The sequence below is a fragment of the Lycium barbarum genome, chromosome 12 (assembly GCF_019175385.1).
Source record: "Lycium barbarum isolate Lr01 chromosome 12, ASM1917538v2, whole genome shotgun sequence".
NCBI classification, from domain to species: domain Eukaryota; kingdom Viridiplantae; phylum Streptophyta; class Magnoliopsida; order Solanales; family Solanaceae; genus Lycium; species Lycium barbarum.
Genome location: NC_083348.1, coordinates 84,267,076 through 84,286,840, shown reverse-complemented (window position 1 = coordinate 84,286,840; position 19,765 = coordinate 84,267,076). Strand labels below are relative to the sequence as shown.

General features: G+C 34.3%; 2 protein-coding genes across 3 annotated transcripts; one reads left to right on the top strand and one right to left on the bottom strand.

The window, feature by feature from the left end:
* The first annotated feature begins 3,986 nt into the window (after positions 1-3,986).
* Positions 3,987-8,639, top strand: LOC132622160 (VQ motif-containing protein 4-like). Of its 2 annotated transcripts, none has more exons than XM_060336701.1 (2): positions 3,987-4,861; positions 8,416-8,639. In XM_060336701.1, the coding sequence occupies exons 1-2, from the start codon at positions 4,105-4,107 to the stop codon at positions 8,481-8,483; spliced, it is 825 nt and encodes a 274-aa protein (XP_060192684.1). In that variant the 5' UTR covers positions 3,987-4,104; the 3' UTR covers positions 8,484-8,639. The 2 variants fall into 2 exon arrangements, with proteins under 2 accessions (XP_060192684.1, XP_060192685.1); XM_060336702.1 differs by lacking the exon at positions 8,416-8,639 and adding an exon at positions 5,262-5,293 and having other exon boundaries at positions 3,988-4,861.
* Positions 8,640-15,911: 7,272 nt separating this feature from the next.
* On the bottom strand, positions 15,912-19,331 carry LOC132623715 (uncharacterized). Its single transcript, XM_060338512.1, has 2 exons — positions 18,712-19,331; positions 15,912-16,672 (listed from the first exon to the last, which is right to left on the bottom strand). The coding sequence occupies exons 1-2, from the start codon at positions 19,055-19,057 to the stop codon at positions 16,632-16,634; spliced, it is 387 nt and encodes a 128-aa protein (XP_060194495.1). The 5' UTR covers positions 19,058-19,331; the 3' UTR covers positions 15,912-16,631.
* Positions 19,332-19,765: the final 434 nt, after the last annotated feature.

Genomic DNA, 19,765 nt, shown 5'->3' with positions numbered 1-19,765 from the left:
ACTCACTTTAGCAACTAAACTTAACTTCTATTTATTTACCCCCCTAACAATTTACGTTTCAATTATTTTCCACCCCAAATGCTGACGTGGCAAAAAAAAAAAACAAAAAAATAATAATTAAGAGAGTGAAAAACAAAAAAAGTGGACCCGCTCATATATATATATATATATATATATATATATATATATATATATATATATATATATTATTATAAATTAAAAAATAAAATAAAGGTTATACAATTAAAAAATAAAATAAACATTATACAATTAAAAATAAAAACCATCTTCTTCACAATCCCCCTCCCACTCCACAACCCCACCCACCATCTTCTTCCCACTCCACAGCCCCCCGCCACAGCCCCGCCCCCCTGCCACAGCCCCCCGCCACAGCCCCGCCCCCCTGCCACAGCCCCCCCCCCCCCCAGCTGCTGCTTCTTCTTCTTCGTCACAAATCCCTCTTTCTCTTTATCTCATCATTCTTTTCTTTTCATTTTCATCATTTTTTGGTTTCTTGATTTTGATTTTTATTTTCTTTCAAAAATAAAGTTATGGAAGAAATGAGTTTGCTAATAATAATACTAATAATGGCCAACAATAACAACCAAAACAACCAATTTGGACGAATTTAAGTGTAAGTGGGACTAATTTGAGAAGGAGTTGGATGAAATTTGTTGAGGGAGATGGTGGTGGTGGTTGTGGATGTGGGTTAAAGATGGTGGTTCTTGATTTTGATTTTGATTTTCTTTCAAAAATAAAGTTATGGAATAATGGTTATGGAAGAAATGGGTTTGCTAATAATAATGTTAATAATGGCCAACAATAACAACCAAAACAACCAATTTGGACGAATTGATGTGTAAGTGGGACTAATTTGAGAAGGAGTTGGATGAAATTTGTTGGGGGAGATGATAGTGGTGGTTGTGGATGTGGGTTAAAGATGGTGGTGGTGATTTTTTTTTGGATTGATAATAATAATAATTTTTTTGCGGTGGTGGCGGCGGTAGCAGCGGCGTAGTGATTGTTAAAAGTAGAGTGAGGATGAGGAGAAAGAAGAAGAAAGAGAAAGAGAAAAAATAATAAAAGAAAAACAAAAAAATGAAGTGTTGGTAATTTTGACATGATAATGATGTGGCAACGACGTGGCAATGATGTGGCATTGACGTGGCGCGAGTGTAATACACCTCGCATTGTGAGAGTGATATTATTTTTTTAGGGTGGAAAATAATTGAAACGTAAGTTGTTAAGGGGGATAAATAAATAGAAATTAAGTTTAATTGCTAAAGTGAGTTTTCGTGTCAAGTTCAGAGATTTAAACATGTCTTTTCTCTTATTTTCATATGGGAAATTCGGCAATTTGTCATTATGGCAAAACCTCAGAACAAGATACAAATGAGTCAACAAAAATATGGCCAACTTGCTCAGATGTGTTTCGAAAGTTAGTTCGAAAGCTACTGGCTAATAATTAAATGTATATGTCAATTATTTGAGCTCACTAATAAAAGTAAATAAATAGTCAAGTTGACTGGTAATATATCGCATGCCCATTAAGACTACAGCAAATTGGATTCTTATTTATAAGGGTGATTTTGGATTTCTTTACATGTGATTTATGCATTACAGTTTTTTAAAAATTTATTAATCCTAAGAAGCCTTTGCCACATTTATTATTACAATAAAAAAATATGTGGCCCCACATGACTATGATCATTTTAATAGATTTGAACAAAGACCAAGTTTTTTTCTACCGATATCTGGTACACGTATTAGAATTCTATTAAATTTGAATTCGTGTCGAAAACAGGGGCGGATTCAGATACCAGGTTCATCTGCACCCAATACTTTTAACGCGGAATATAAATTTATCTATAAAACTTTAGTAATATTATAACAAATAGTAAATATGAATTCATAACTTTAAAAATATTATTAGTTCATATAAAAAATATTAAAAATTAAACCTATAAAATTTGAATTCTGAAGTCGCCTCTTGCCGAAAAATCCCAGTTGGGGTAAGATGTTTCCTCACAAGGGCGACATCCCACGTAAGAGACTTAGATTCAAAATCTGTAATTAAGGATAAATAATATTTATCCCTCTATCATAACCTATTGACTGATGGTGAACATAGACTGTTGGAATGAACCGCTCATCCAGAGGGTAAAACAATTGTACTGGAAAACGAAGTTTCAAATGTGATTAAGATCATTCAATTTTTCTTTATTTATCATTCGAAAAGTAAGTGCGATGACAAGACATGTATGTTTACTGTAAGTGGTCGTTTGGTTTGAGGTCAAAATAGTCCCGGGATTGCAAGAATCTCATGGTAGTACGAAGGGGGATTCTGTTGGTATTATTTTATACCATCTGAAAGATGGTATAAAATAATCCCAGTATAAGTGGGTTAAGAAGGTATAAGTTGAGTTATTCCAGCACTAATTTTTATACCACGTTTGGTACAAGGTATAAAATAATCCCGGGATAAATCTATACCTTATACCAAACGTGGTATAAAAATTAGTACCTGCATAACCCATGTTATACCTTAAACCAAACGACCACTAAGATTAATTATTCCGGAGAACCAATTGGTGTATTTAAAATTTACTCAAATGAAGAATTATCGATGAAAACAAAGAGCTCAATTCCCGATTATTAATGAGAAGAATTATCTCATTTGGATAATACTGGCTGAAACGGAAAAATACTACCTCCATTTTAAAGTATTATACTCTCGCCGTTCACTTTTACTTATTAATTTTTTATTTTATCCACTCCTTAAGAAATAATAAATGAAGTGCATAATTTATAATAATATCCATATTAATTAATGTATTTTTATTGGATTTAAAAAATGATTTCAAGTGAGTAATTAATATTATGAGTAAAACAGAAAAAAATTATATTTTCTTGATATGTCAAGTAAAGGTGAAAATCTATTTTTAGAATATTAGATAAATATAAGTGAACGAAGGAGTAAGTTTTTTTTTTTTGCTAAATTAAATTATTAAAACAGTCATTAGAAATTATTCATTTTCTAAATCAAAAGAATGATAATATTGAATCTTATTTTAGAGAACTTAAGCCAATTGCTTCAATATTTTTTGGTCAAATTTTGAGGAAGTGTCATTGGCAAACTCAAAAAGTTAGCTGATGCTTAAGAGTTGGGATTTGGGAACAATTAATTCCAGACACAAGGCAAATTTGGACTAGTTGACATAGAGCTTGGATCAATCAAAGAAAGAATCAACAGTTAATATTTTTTGTTTTTATCAAGCTTTCTTTCTAACCTTGATTAATGCACCAAAGGCAAAGACCATATAGAAACAAAAAATTAATATTAATATAGGACCCACCTCACATATTTTCATGACTAAAGTCAGCCTTTCAATTTAAAGTAGGGTCCTTTAAGTCAATGGCAAACATTGAAACTTATTTTCACAATTTTTTATTTCTCTCCTTTGGTCGAAATTTCCAATAATCACCAATAGCCTGTTACCAGTTGGACTTTCACTCCCACATGCACCCCCCCCCCTTCACCGCCGCCTAACACCACCCAACACGGCCGCTGCCTCCCCCACTAATTATCCCTTTTGTTGTATCACTCACTCGCCGATGTAGCGCGTGTAGAACTGAATCTCCTTTTGCTACGTACTCCCTCCGTCCCAAATTAATTGTCCTGTTTCACTTCTTAGAATCAATCTAATTAATTTTTGAAGCTAATTTGAATTATATCAGTTTAAAATTTTAAAATTATAATTTAAATATTAAAAAATAAATATTACAAGGGATCTATCACAAAATACTGACAAAAATTTATAAAGTTGGATTTTAGAAAAAACAAAATGATCAAGTAAATATGAGACGGAAGGAGTAACATTTCTTACCAAACTAAAGAAAAGTAACAAAGTGATTCAAAAATGCCAGACTTTTACTTCTTCTCTTCTGATCTCTCTCTCTCACATATTTTTCAACTCTTTTCTTTCCCCCTACCCCACCCACCCCAACACCGCCCCTAGCCCCTACTTGTTCTCAAGCTTCTCTTATTAAGTACACCATAATTCAGCTAGTTTTTTTCTCTCTCTAGAAAATACAGATTCATCAATGGAAACTCTAGCAAAACCTCAAGAATTTCAAAACCCATGTCTTATTTCATCACCAGATAGCCATAGCTCCAACAGTTCAAGCTGTAGCAATAGCAGCAACACCAATGTTCTTCACCACCACCAACACCATCATCATCGCTACCCAACACCACCCACCACCCCAACACCCACTACCCCACCACCCCAACAACAACTACCCATCACTAGATCCGAACCCAACAACCCATACCCAACTACCTTCGTTCAAGCTGACGCTTCCTCTTTCAAACAAGTAGTTCAAATGCTTACTGGTTCCTCCGAACCCGCCAAGCCCGCTGGTAGTCCCAATTCCGGCCGGGCTGAGCCTGTTAGAAACCCAATCCCACCGATCAAAACTGGAACAAAAAAGGAGAAAACAAGTTCAAAGCTCTACGAGCGTAGGAACAGTATGAAGAACTTCAAAATTAGCCCATTAGGTCCAGGTGTTGTGAATAATAAATCAATTTTCTCAGGTGGGTTTTCGGGTTCTCCAAGAACTGCTACACCGGAGATATTATCGCCGAGCATTCTTGATTTTCCGGCGTTGGCGCTTAGTCCGGTAACTCCACTCATACCCGACCCGTTTAATCGGAGCCCCGAGAAGTTGGATTTGGAAGCTGAAGAGAAAGCAATTGCCAAAAAAGGGTTTTTTTTACATCCATCACCGGCGAGTACTCCGAGAGAATCGGAGCCCCGACTTTTACCTTTGTTTCCGGTTACTTCACCTAGAGTTTCAGGTTCTTCTAATTCTGTTTCTTAAATGTTTTTTGCCCTTTTTGGTCCTTTTGTTTTTTTGGTTTTTTTTTTTGAGCTTCATCTTTATGTATGATTTTCATATATAACTCACATAGAATATGATCTGGAATCAAGGTGGAAGTCAGATGTTGTTATATTACTACTACATATTTGTATTGGACAATTTGATGAAAATGAGCAAAAAAAAATATGAAATTGGCCAGCAAGCTTTGCTTTCTTCTACTCTGTAATATTTAATCTTTCCTTTAGTATATGATCAAGTTATCTCTGTTCTGTATTTAGTATAATCAGGGAGCCATCATAATTCTTTTGGTGGAAGACCTATTAAATGATTATTTTAAGTGCAACTTTTGGCTATTATTAATTAAATAATTTTTATAGTTTGGGAGTTCACATGAGTGAACAGTAAGGAGAGAGGGCGCTATCAACGGATTAGGAAAGGGGCCTAGCTGTCGAGGGAAGTGTAGAGGAATGGGCAAGGAATCTTGACTCTTTCGTTGTCCATGATAATAAAGGTGCCAAGAAGAGGGGCATATCTTAGTGTACATGCCTTCTATTCTAAGCATTTGGTTATTTCTCTTGTTTTGCAATATGCTCAATATTTTAGCATAAGATATTTGGGATATATGAAGCTTGTGTACTAGTAGCTGTTAGGTGTAGATTTGAGCCATATTGAGCTTTTTACCTCTTTTAATGAATTTACCAGGCACAAATTCAGATTAGCCGGGCCACAAATTTTGAGATTTTGGATACCTAAAGCAAAAAAAAAAAAAGGTTTTCTTTAAAAACAAGGTAAGTGCATTGACATCTTTCATGTTGGAAAAAAAAAAAGAATATTAAAAAGCTATGAACTTTTGCTCTAACTAAAGTAGGGTGAAAGAGATCCAATTTTTAGCCGCCTTTATTTGAATCAAAATATGCTTTGAGATGTTCAAACATTTATCCATCGTTCAGCCTTTGGGAGCTGTGTGTACTGGTTTTCGAGGAAGATAAAAAAGAACATGCTTAAAGGAGTATATTATTGGACCTGTTTACACTAGGACTAGGATAGTTAAGGGGTAATTTTTTTGGAGAAAGTCTTGATTGTACTATTTACCAAAAAACATTACATTGATGTGTTTTAAGCAGAAATATTGCTAAGGCAATAGCATTGTGAATACTTCACTCTCCAACTCCTACTTTCAGAATTGGTGCTTTTAATCATTTTAACTATATAGTTTCCTGAATGATTTATATTTGCTAAACAAAGACTAATGCTTGTTTCTCCATTGTTCCCCAGTATGTCCTTTGATGGTCAACCAATCACCACTAATTTGATTGAGAAAATGTTAGTATTGGTTTCAAAATTTGCTTTTAGGGAAGAAAAGTCTTGGACAATAATTGCAATTTTCTGGTATGGAGAAGCTAGATATTGAATTCTGAGGATGAACGCCATAAATATAGTCAAATATGTAGTTATAGATTGCTTGCAGGTATTGATGACCTAAAGGGCAAACAGTCCTAGCCATATGAATTCTTCAATAAAAGTGGTGTTCCAAGGAAAAGAAAAATGTTTGGGTCCACCAAAATGAAGACTAAAACTCAGTTGAGTATCCTAAGTCAAGAACCACTTTTAATGCTCACTTTGAATTGCTCTCTTCTTTATCCTGAGCCTCTTTTTTGATAGTCAAAAAAGGATAGGTTACTCAATGAATAAAGACATGAGAAAGTGGGGGTGGGACTTGTCATTATGAGAGGAAAGGGAAAAAAAGGGGTAATAAAGCAAGGGAAAGTGAGCTGAAAGTTGGGGAGAAAGCAAAGCCAGCAACCATGGGGTATTTTTTTCTTTGAGGTGGGGAAGGGGTTGTTTCCTCCACTGATTGTTTTTTCGTTTGTTTGCTTGTTTCTTGGTCTATGTGGGTATGATTTACTAGTATCCTAAGTTGGTGAGTCATCGAATGCAACTTGAAAGTTACATGTGCACTGTTTATGTCACCCTTTAGTTTGCCAATCATTTTTTATGAGTTTGTTTTGTTGGTAAAAAGATTACAATTTTTCAAGTAGTATTACATTTAATTCGTCATTGTTGACTATTCATCTTAGTAGTTTAGTTCATCAATTTAAGTTGGCGTTTGGACATGCGATTTTATCTCAGCACAAGCGATTTCATTTCATGAAATAAAATCCCAAATCATCCAAAAAGACATGATTTGAGATTTGAAATCATGATTTCAAAAAATATAAATGTAAAATTTGATTCATATATTTATATTTGTAAAAAAAAGACCCATAAGTTGGTAGATATATTTATCAATTATGTTTACTAACCATTTGTATTAAATATTAATCTGCAAGTTGGTAAAATATATTTACCAATCATGTTAATCATGTGGGAGGATTATATTAAAGAATAGTTACATTACTTTTCATGTTAATTTTTTTTTTATTAAACTAAAGTTTGATCAATTGATGTTGTATTTTTTAAAAAGGCCTTGTAGTGGAGCGTATTAATAATTTACTCATTTAGTAAGATGGTATAAAAATTGAATTTTTTTTAATGGTTTTCATAAATTGTGGGATTTTTATATTTATAAAAAAAATTACAATTTAAGAAATTTAAATTGCATGTCTAAACATAATTTCATCTCATGAAATCATTTCCAAACGGCTCCTAAGTTTTTGTTGAATAAAAATGATAGCTTGTTGGAAAATAGAAGAAATTAGAAAGAGAAACTCTGTTGTAGCATGACATATTTGACTTGCAAGACATGGTGATGGTACTCCCTGTCAATTGTCGCTATATTCAGTTGGGTTGACGCAATTCATCTTCACGTTTCTGAACCTTACAAGTTGTTGGCTCCATCTTTAATACGGCGTGGATATTTACCATTTCTAGTTTCTTGTATTTAATCAACTTTGAAATTGTGTGCAAATAGTTTCCATGTGATGACTTTTTACCTTAGGTTAAGATGTAATTTATGCGTGTCAAATTGGGAACAAAAGGAAGGTAACGTTGAAAATTCTATCATACTTAATTAGGTGATTCTTTCTATTTATCTTAAGTTTTAGTGGATAATATTATCCGATACCTGCGCTAGTTGAAAGTAATAAATACCTGTTTGAATTAGTCTAGATATCCGTAAGTTGTTCTGGACACTATTGTTATAAGAAAATAAAATCCATTGTATTAGTGGTTAGGTAATGATCTTGTGCGTATGGTTCGTCCCCTTTGCATGGATGTAAGTGGTGGCCTATTTTCTTGTGATCTAATGGTGTAGGATGGTGCCTGATATGGGGTGCCCATTGCGATTAAAAAAAATGAAGGAAAATGGAGAGAAGAAATAATTTCTATTAAACCGCTAACTTTGTCCTCGTTCATCTCCTTACTTCTTTTCTCTGTTATTCTTTAGTTTTAACTTTTTTTCGCAGAAATAATTGCCGAGCTATAAATTATTTTCGTATAGACTCGCTAAATAATGGAGTATTTGCTTTCCATCTAGCCTTTACAAAATTAAAAATTAATATTTACATCACCAAATAATGGAGTATTTGGCAGGTGGCAACCAATATGGATTTCTGCTGCATATCGCTAGAGTCGAAGCAAATGTCCTCCATGAACACTAAAACTTACAGTCTAATGATGTTAGTACTATCTTTGATGTAGTAGTACGTACGTATGAGTTTAATTTACTTTTTATATCTCAATTTGAAACATTTTTTTAAAGAAATGTTTGGTATGATCAAAGTAATGGAAGAGATTAATAGTGCAAGTTCAAATAATTTGTAGTGCGGTTAATAATAAGTAGGTGTCAATATGCTCATATAGCAGTTAATTGTCAAAGTCTCAAATATGAACAAAAGTTTCCGGACTTTTAATGTCAATATGGGGGTGTATATATATGATTATTTATACTAATAAATATTTCTGGAATTCAATAAGTTAAAGTAATTTTAAAAACGAAACATGTTTTCATAAAGATTTCCTTTCGAACAAAAGGCATCATGATTGAACACAAGCTTTTAGTATGGACCTATCTATGATTCCAGGAGCAGTCATACACTCGTACTTGTCTATGGTCCAATACTAATCTAGTCCAAATTTTACAATTTTCATAGGAGCAAATACTTTCAAAAAGTGCAAAAAAGGATGTCACTCTTTTGTCCTTTATCTGTTGCGTGATCCTTTAGAAAATAAAGACACGAAAAGGGTGAGTTATTCAACGTTAGTTTAGTTGTCTGTTGATACTTGACACTGTCAAATTGATATTGTCAAATGAAGAAATTAAAAGAGGGGCACTTTGGTCTGCATTCTTCAAGATAATTGAGGGTCTCAATCAAAAAAATTCAGCTACTGTATTTAATAGCTTTAGTGTTTTCAACTTTCAATTGAATACTAGCCAATGAAAAAAAATTTAAACAAACAAGGTTCGGTTAACTAGCTAGGCTTATATATATATGCTTATTTTCTACTATTGTATTTGGTCATCTTGATATGCTCAAATTCTGTTTGGAGGGTAATTTATTACACTATATTTGTCAAAATCTAACAAACAGTACCTTTTAAGAACGCACGTAAACTATTTTTTCTAAGTAAAATGTTATTCAATAGTTCATACCTGATACCCCTTGTTTCCATCATAACTTTACGTTGTTTTTCAATCTTCTTAATAACGATGGTGTGCTAGCTAACTAGCTAACTTGAACATCTTAGCTAGTCCACTGGTCTGTAACTATTATTCTTACTTCTTACTACTAATGAGCTAGTCAGTTAGTCACGAGATATCAAAAGCAGTCACAATTATCACCTTTCTTTTTAAGGACGTAAAACATTTTTCAAATCAGCTATTATTTCATACAAACCATACCCTTACCTTTAGTCTTTTACCAATATATGGTCACGAGTTATTCCTAGTTGCAACTTGCAATGCACAAATCTTCTTTTTTCTGTTTTCTTCTTCTGATTGATACGCCAAACAGATGAGTTCAGTTATTCTCAACGTTTGAAAAACTGTGGGAATGGTTTGCTTCCAAGTTTGCAATAATTAATAAGCTCTAACAACTTGTTTGGATGGGTTTTTACGTATTGTTTCATAACATATTATATTATATTGCATATTGTTTTGATGAATACAATGTTTGGATATATTAATTATGTTGTATTTTTTTTTTTTCGTTACATAATGACACACATCAACAATGTAAGGATAAAGTTACAATATTATAAAGAAAAATAGGGTACGAGATAGAGTTATTATAAAAAAGGGTAAAATAAATGATAAAATGTAATTAACGAATAATAAGCAAAGGCAAAATGGAAAAAAATACGTCAACGCGAACACACTAAATTGATCGTTACATAAATGAGACTTTTCTTGTTACATAACAAAATATTTAACAATAAGACATAATAAAATTAAAGTAACAATCAAAACAAATATCGTAATTAAAAAAAAAATAATGTTATACAAAACCAACCAAACAAGTTGCAAGTGAATTCAAAGATAATAAGCTAATGGAAATATTATTTGCCTTCATGATGAGTCACAAGGCAGCTTGTGGTCCCCTGCCCCCGATATTTTTTCCCCTTAAAAAGATATTTTTCGATTAATAATTATCCAAAATTTGACAACTTCTGTCTGCATTCTGAATTCTGAATTCAAAGCCGTGCAGCATTTGAAATGAAAAAAAAAAAATTCTTTAAAAAATAGGCGATTTATTTAGATATTGGAGTTTCTTATACCATATAGTAAAAGAGTTTCTTATTAAGAACTAAAAAGTCGCCACAACCAAAATTTAAAAACACAATTATTCAAATCAGCTGTTGGGCACGTACTTCTCGTCAATGATTTCATGCATTATTAAATGACTCTATGCAAACCTTTACTTGTTAAATTGTGTTTCTGAATTAGACAATTTATATCTCTCTATCTATCTATATTATTATAAAAGCTTGAATATAAATATTAGTTATTTAAAATATTCTTTAAATATTGAATAACTTTTATACCTTTAATAAACTCTAATTCTATTTTTTTTTAATAACTTCATGTTGGATAAAATTGTAAAATTGTAACAGTTAAAACTGAAGAAATATAAGTATAAGCAATATAAGAAAGAAAGGCTTTGTATTTCTCTAAAGACTATGATACATAGAGATGGCACATTTATAGTCTTATTGGGCAAGAGTCCTGCGGTATATGTTAGCCCTATTAGCTTAACAACCTAAGACATTCATACCAATATAAACTCTATTACATAAGATATCTAAAAGTCTAGTCAATCTACAATTCTTGGCTATGTTTTAGGAATGGAGTCAGACGTTAGTTGAGATAGCTGAAGCTTATCTCTATCATCCCCCTCAAGCTGGAGATGGGGAATGGCACAACTCCGAGCGACAGTACACTGTTTCTTCGATGCCCACGATACACAATTCGATCCAAGGAATACACAAATGCCAGTGGTGGATCGTCTAGTTAGAGGACAACCACCCCAGTCAGCGTCAGAGAAGCCAACAAGATTAAGAGATGAATGGGCAGAGATTCGGAGGCCAAATTGAGTTGTACCAGCTAAGTACCGCAACACTCTTTTTACACCAGTCCAATGATTATCCACCGGATTCTGCATGAATTGACAAAGAAGATTTACAGCATAAGCGAGGTCCGGTCGCGTGAGAGTTAGGTACTGGAGAGCTCCAACCACACTTTTAAATTTGGAAGAATCAATCGGAGGACCGTCTGAATCGTGTAAGCCATGTTTCTGAGCAAGTGGAGTGTGAATGGCACGAGCGCACGCCATTTTGGTTCTCTCTAAAACATCAAGAGCATACTTTCGCTGGTTAAGGTGTAAGCCATCCTTGGTACGTGAAACTTCGATGCCTAAGAAATAATGAAGAGGTCTCATGTCTTTCATGGCAAACTTGGATTTCAAGCCGCTAATTAAGGCTTGAAGCATAGAGGAATCGCTACCTGTGAGGAGTATGTCATCGACATATAATAAAAGTAAAATGGTACCTTGAGAAGACTGCAAGATGAATAAAGAAGAGTCTGCTTTGCTACAAGTAAATCCCAGATGAAGAAGATGGGTGCTAAACTTGTGAAACCAAGCTTTGGGTGCTTGTTTCAAGCCGTACAAGGCCTTTTGTAGCTTACACACATGAGTTGGAAATACTGGATCGACAAACCCCGGAGGTTGTTCCATAAAAACTGTCTCCTTAAGTTCGCCATGGAGGAAGGCATTCTTGACATAGAGTTGCTTGATTTGCCAGTGGAGAGTAGTAGCAACAGCAAGAACAAGGCGAATGGTAGTTGGCTTCACTACTGGACTGAATGTGTCGTCAAAGTCTACTCCTTCAATTTGATTGTACCCCTTTGCAACTAAGCGAGCTTTGAAGCGTTCGACAGAACCATCGGCCTTTAACTTGGTTTTGAAAACCCAACGCGAGCCAATGACATTCATGTGAGGATGTCGGGGAACGAGTCGCCAAGTATCATTTGTGCGTAGTGCATGGAGTTCTTCATGCATGGCATGGAGCCAATGTGGCTGGGACAGGGCCGTTTTAATAGACTTCGGTTCCCTATTGTCGTTGCAAGCGGACTGGACAGAGGCAATAAGGGTCGGATGGTGTAGGGATTTTGCTTGAGTGACCATGGTGTGAGTGTTGGAAGAGTCGGGTGGGCGAGAAAAAGTGGAGGGTCGAGGGGTTTTGCCATGTATAGTTTGCTGGGAAGATAAATTGGATAAATTGGGAAGGTCATTAGCTAGGATGCTAACTTCACTGGTAGTGGGATTAATAGAGGATGAACTTGGTGGTGAGCTATTTGTGGAGGATACATCTTCATTCGGCTGTGGACTTAAAGGTGCAGCAGTATCATTATCCATGGAGGCTAATTCAAAGTGTTCATTAGGAGGAGTTTGCAAGGGAGTGGCAGTCAACATTGTATCAACTATAGCAGCTGGCAAGCAAGACTCATTAGGCGTTTCAGATGGCTCTTCTTCAACAGATTGGTAAGAAGCATTTTCCAGAGATCTTTGTGGCACCAAAAATTCATGGAACGTACTGAATTGAGAAAAAGATGAATCTGCATTTTCAGTAGGACTAGAATAAAGATAAGGTAGGTTAGTTTCATAAAAAATAACATGTCTTGAAACATAAACCTTCCGAGATTGAGGATGATAGCATCTGTAGCCTTTGTGAAGAAGACTATATCCAATAAACACACATGGAAAAGTTTTTGGTTGAAACTTATCTTTGCTGTAACCTTTGAGGTAAGGAAAGCACCTACATCTAAAAACTTTCATAGTATTATAGTGAGGTTCTTGTCCATATAACTTTGAAAATGGTGACGACATACTCAATGTAGAACTAGGCATTCTATTGATTAGAAAAACCGCAGTTATAAAAGCTTCAACCCAAAGGAACATAGGCAAATTTGCATTGAATAACAAATTAAGACCAGTTTCAACAAGATGTCTATGTTTCCTCTCGACGACACCGTTTTGTTCGGGTGTATGTGGACAAGAAACCTGTTGTTTTATTCCATGTTGTGCTAAGTAACCTGTGAAGACTAGGCTATTGAATTCTCCTCCCTCCATCACATTGAGAAGTCTTAACTTTCTTGGAAAATTGATTTTCTACTAATTTGTGAAAAGTCACAAAGTTAGCAAAAAAATTTGACTTCCTCTTTAGTGGATATATCCAGGTGAATCTTGTGCAATCATCAACAAAAATAACATAGTATCTTATTCCTTATGAAGATGCAACTGGGGCTGGTCCCCATAAATCACTATGTATTTTTGCTAACGGCTCAAACTCTCGTTTATTGGATACTTGAAAAGGTAACTTACAACTTTTTCCCATTTGAAAACTAGTACAAATTGAGAAATTTTTATTCCAACTCCTAACATCAATTAACTTATTGCTATGTAAAGACTTAAGTATCCTCGAGTGTGGGTGCCCTAATCTTTGATGCCAAATTGTGTCCGAATTTTTCTCTGTCTTCGTGGATGTTAGCGCCTTGTGCATATCGCCGTCCAAGGTGTACAAGTCATCCTGTCTATTTCCCTTGGCCAAAATTGTCCTTGTTTGCTTGTCCTTAACAAAAAAACCAATGTCAGTGAACTCCACAGAACATGGATTATCTGTCACAATTTTGCTAACAGAGACGAGGTTTTTCTTGAGTTTAGGTACAACAAAGACATCTTTTAGACATATATTTCTTCCAATATTTGTGTTACCAATGTGTGTAATTTTGAGAGTATCACCATTTCCTACCATCACAGAATCATTTCCTCTAAAGGGAGATGGATTTTTAAGTATACCTGCAGATTGCACCATGTGATTAGTAGCACCTGAGTCCATGTAGTAATTGTTGTCTGGTTGATCATTGAAACTCATTGCCGCTAATGATTGAGGAACTTCTTGTTGTGCTTGATAGGAATAATCCCATCTATAGAAACAAGAAGGTGCAGTATGGTTATTCCTTCCACAAATCTGGCAGGGATTCGATTTTGAGCCATCTTTTGGTTGATTGGTCTCTTGATTCACTCCTCCAAAGTGTTTCTGGTATGATGGTTTGTGTCCTCTTCCCCTTTGTTGTCCTCTTCCTCTTGAGAAGTTTCCACGACCTCTTCCTTGATATTTTTGTGCCATGAAGGCAGTAGTGGAGTCAAGTCGTGGCTGCGTCACTTGCTCCTCATCGTCCTCTCTCATTTCGAATCCTCTAAGAGCATTCAAAAATTGTGTGAATGTAGGATAATGAGCTTTTCCGAGCATCACAGTGCGTAAAGTCTTGTATTTGCTACCAAGACCCCTAACAAAGTTAATAACCTTGCTATCTTCATCCAATGGTTTGTGTATAGCCATAAGACTATCACAAATTCCTTTGAACTCTTTTATGTACTCATCCACTGATTTAGCGCCTAATTTTATGGTTTGAAGTTGTTGCTTTAATTGAAACTCCTTGTCCTTGCTAGGTTGTAGGTAAGTATCCTCAAGGTAGGACCACATTTGTTTAGCCGTTGAGCATCCTATAATGAGGAACATGGACTCCTCGGTCATAGTTCCAGAGAGCCAACTCCTAACAAGAACATCTTGTTCTTCCCATTCTGTGAACTTAGGGTTCGGAATTGCTTCTCCTTTCTCATTATCTATGGTTTCAGTAGGAGCATCATCTTTGATAATGTTAGAGACTTTCATAGTCTCCATAAGTTGGAGAATTTGAGTTCTCCAAACAAGATAGTTGGTTGGTTTCAATTGTATTGAGCAAATTGTAACCAGTTGGTGAAGGGAAGAGGGTGAAAGGGTGAGAGAAGTGCTTGAAGAGGCGGCCATGGTGGTTATCACGGGTTTAATACTTCAAGATCGTTTAATTGAAACTGGCTCTGATACCATGAAGAAATATAAGTATAAGCAATATAAGAAAGAAAGGCTTTGTATTTCTCTAAAGACTATGATACATAGAGATGGCACATTTATAGTCTTCCTGGGCAAGAGTCCTACGGTATATGTTAGCCCTATTAGCTTAACAACCTAAGACATCCATACCAATATAAACTCTATTACGTAAGATATCTAGAAGTCTAGTCTATCTACAATTCTTGGCTATGTTTTAGGAATGGAGTTAGACGTTAGTTGAGATAGCTGAAGCTTATCTCTATCAAAAACTTCATCTAATTCGAATTTATGGACTTATAATCTTAATCAGGTTTAAACTTTTCAAACCATACCAATTCTATAAGGACAAGAACACTTTCAATCACATATCACCACTATATGAAACACAATTCGTTAATTTCCACATTGAATTCTTTAATGATATCTTTTATACCGCATGAAGATAATATTAGCGAAGAGGTAATTTGCATCATTGAAAGCCATCAACTGTCTAAAAAAATGTAATCCATTCTTGTTGTTAGTTTTACTTCATAAATATAAATATTGATAAGAGCAATTTCTTTTCTGTCTAAAAAAGTGTAATCCATTCTAGCTGTTAGTTTTACTTCATAAATATAAATATTGATAAGAGCAATTTCTTAAAGGAGGTCACCGGAGATTTTAACTTAGTTTTTTTGTTCTTTCTTCTTTTTCTTAAAAGGATAATACTATATATTAGCATATAGCTATTTCAAAACGACGACTACTATTGTAGGTGGTGTCGAGAGAGTTTTAGGACGAAAAAGGGAGGAGATGACAGTTTTTTGAGTTAATATTTTTATTTTTGTTCTTATGTGTAAATTTAAGTTAATATTAGTCAGGTCTATCATTACAATTTCTAATATATTTTTTTATTTTTTTTATTTTGCGATGCACGTACATAGATATTAGAGAATTGGTTATTGTACTTCGTACATATTTGACGGAACAATAATTATTTTTGGAATTTAGAAGCTGTAGAAAGTTTATATTTTATGCATGCATTTCGTAGCATTTGAAGCAAGATATATTCGTGCGAAGCAAGATATATTCGTGGAAAGCATGAACATAGAGATTAGTATATATAAAAGAGAGACATAGGCCCGGTGATGTGGCACTCTCTTAGACCAGCATACATATTTAACTTTTTCCTTAAATATATAAAAGAGAGACATAGGCCCGGTGATGTGGCACTCTCTTAGACCAGCATACATATTTAACTTTTTCCTTAAATTTTCACCCTTTTTTCCTATTTAAAATTTAAAAATAAAACTGAAAAATATGGAAACTCTTCAGAAAGGTTGTGTCCTATTTAGTGTAAATCTCTTCTCTAACCGTTGGCTTCTTCTTTTAAAACAACGTCAAACTCCAAGCACCGCATGGGAAAACCATTCTACTCTCTCTGATCAATATACCATCACAAAAAAATTAGCAATAATTTTAAACTTTGACCATGCAGACGCACCAAAAATTTAAACTTTTGCCATGGAAACGCACCAAAAAATACAGATAACATTTGAAAATTAAAATTCTTTTACTACTCTTACACTCCTCCAAATCGCAATGGAGTTGAAACTCGGACTATCGGGCATAACTGATGAATTATCGTTTTCCCAATCCTCTAATCTTTCATTATCCCTTTAGAGGCGCTGCATCTTCTTTAACAATATAAATATTCATTTTCTCCCAACTTTTATATCTAAATAGTGCATATATCTAAATAATTAAGTAGTTGTAGGAAGCCGGACAAAAGGGAAAGAAGGCAATAAAGTATTGAGGAGGATGATTGAGAAGGAGATTGAAAAACAGAAAAAGATGAGAAAACGAGCATTAAAAGGAAAAAATGAGAATGGAATATTTTTTTAGGAAAATCAATATATAACAGAATTCGGTGGACAAACTATGGAAATATTGGCGTTGCCACTTATTTCATTTTCTTTTTTGTTTTTGGAATTATTTACTTTTGGTTCCATGCTTTTGTTATTTGAATAGTAAAAGTTTTTTTTAAAAAAACATCTACTCTACTATCTTATGAAAGAATCAAGAAAAATTACTTATTTATATATTAAATTAATATAAATATGTGCTAAACCCCATCAGACACATATGTAAAAGTGAAAATTTCCTTCAAAAATTATTTCTTATATAAAATTTGATAGCGAAAAATGTAGTTGTTTATATTTGTGATTTCATTAATATATTACAAAATTTTATATTTTATGTTTGAAAATTTTATCTAGACCAAATGTCATTTATAAAAATGTCATTTTAAAGTTTATCGATATTTTTCACGTCGCGCAAAGCACGGGTAATATTACTAGTTCAATATAATATTAAGCAAAGTTGTTGAGTTCAAGTTTTACCGTCATACTTTAACTAGATGTTTTAATGAACTTAATCTAGACAAAGAATCAAACCCATAGTGAGGAGGTTAGTGTCTAATATGAACAATCTAGACAAAGAATCAAACCCATAGTGAGGAGGTTAGTGTCTAATATGAACAATCTAGACAAAGAATCAAACCCATAGTGAGGAGGTTAGTGTCTAATATGAACCGGGCCTAACTGAGTCCCGCATCGGATAAGGCATGGAAATTTGGTCTTCTTATATGGTCTTAGGCTACCTTTCCTCCTGAATTAGCTTTTGAAGTTGAGTTAGCCAGAGATCTATTCTTTACTTGGTATCATAGATAGACTCATTCCAATTCATTGTCACCGATGTTGGGCCCCCATCTTATATTGTCCATGCTCTAGATGTTCAGTCCTGGGCATGCTTGGGGGTGTAGACTACCGCATCGGCTAAGGAATGGAAATTTAGTCTCCTCATATGGTCTTGCTAATCCTCCCTTCGTGAGCTAGCTTTTGAGGCCGAAGTGCACAAATACCCTATTTTGGTCGCGCCATTTAAGTAATACCTACCTAGTTTTTTTTTTTTTGCACGTGTATCCACTTCGCGCCTGACGCTTGGAAACTTCATAACGCGTCTGATATTGTGGTCTTGTGAAGGCCAAACATCAGACGTTTTTACCTGATATTTGGTATGGCTTGCCAAGGCAAATTTCAGACATTTTTTCTGAGATGCGTGTAAAAATTGATTAAAATTTCAGTCATGTATATCTGAATTTTTTCATGTATGCCTGACCTTGAGTCGTACGTGACTAAAGTACATGTAAAAATAGGCTAAAATTTCAGTTATGTGTCTTAATCTTTTTTGTCAAAAATAATTTTTTCATGTATGTCTGCACCTCAGTCATACGTGACTGAAATACATGTAAAAAGGGGTTAAAAAGGATTGCACCTATTTGAAGTGCATCAGGAATTTTCACTTCAAGATCGCTTAGTTTTGATACCAAGATTTGTAATTCATGAATCTGATCCATTATAGGCTTTGTATCTATCATCTTAAATTCAAAATACTGTAAGGATAGGAATTTATCGATACCTCGCTTCTCGTTTTCATAAGCAGTCTGCAACGCCGTCCAGATTTCCCTTGGAGATTTCAGATTGGAGTACAAATCATACAACCGATCAGTCAAAGTATTCAGAATATGACCTCGACAGAGCAGTTCATCTTCTTCTCGTTTCTTCCTCTCTGCTTTGGTCGCATCAGTATCTTCTGGGGTAGGTTCGGGTGGTGCAGGCAGCGATGGATCAAGGACATAAAATATTTTCAGCGCAGTGAGTAAGAAAATCATCTTGTCCTTCCAGCGAGTGAAATTCGATCCATCAAAACTATCTAGTTTGATTAGTTCTTTTGGATTCTCAACAGCAGACAATAATTTGTCCATAGCAAATAAACTCTTGAAAATTGTTAGAAAAATTAGAAAAGAAAAATAGAAAATTAAAGGCTTTGAGGCGTGAAAAATCACTATCTTTCAAGAGTTTATGCCTGTATATTCTTTAGGGATTACAAGCAAATCTCTATCAGGATATAACAAAGCTTTTGATCGTACATGTAAATTATATCGCTTCTTATGGGATGAGTCCGTATTTATAGAAGTTTAGAAGGAGACTATCCTGAAGAAACGCTCCTTTTCTGAATAGACACAATGTTTTGTTAAATTTAAAAGTTAAATATTAAATTCAAATTTTAAATAAATAAAAAAAAATTGTTCAATAAAATCTTTTTTAAAGATCCGACCCGGCCCGCGCCTAAGTTCAAGTTCAAGTTATTTAGATATATAATTAAATATATATAAATGCTCGCTCAGCATTTCACTTGATCCATTATGTATAGATAGCACAAGTCCAGTGCAAGGATAATATCACGGTCCTTGCTGTACTAACTTTGGGCCTTTGGCATATTAGACCCAAAAGAAGTAGTCCAGATTATGAAACTTGGCTTTTCATCAGTTTATTGAGTACTACACATTCAACTTTAGTTTAATTTAATTTTAAAAAAAATGAAGAGGAAGTGGATTCAATACTTTTATTCTGTGTGGCACCGTGAGGGCTTTGCCTCTTCATGTTAAGGAAAACTGTTCGAATTTCCATTG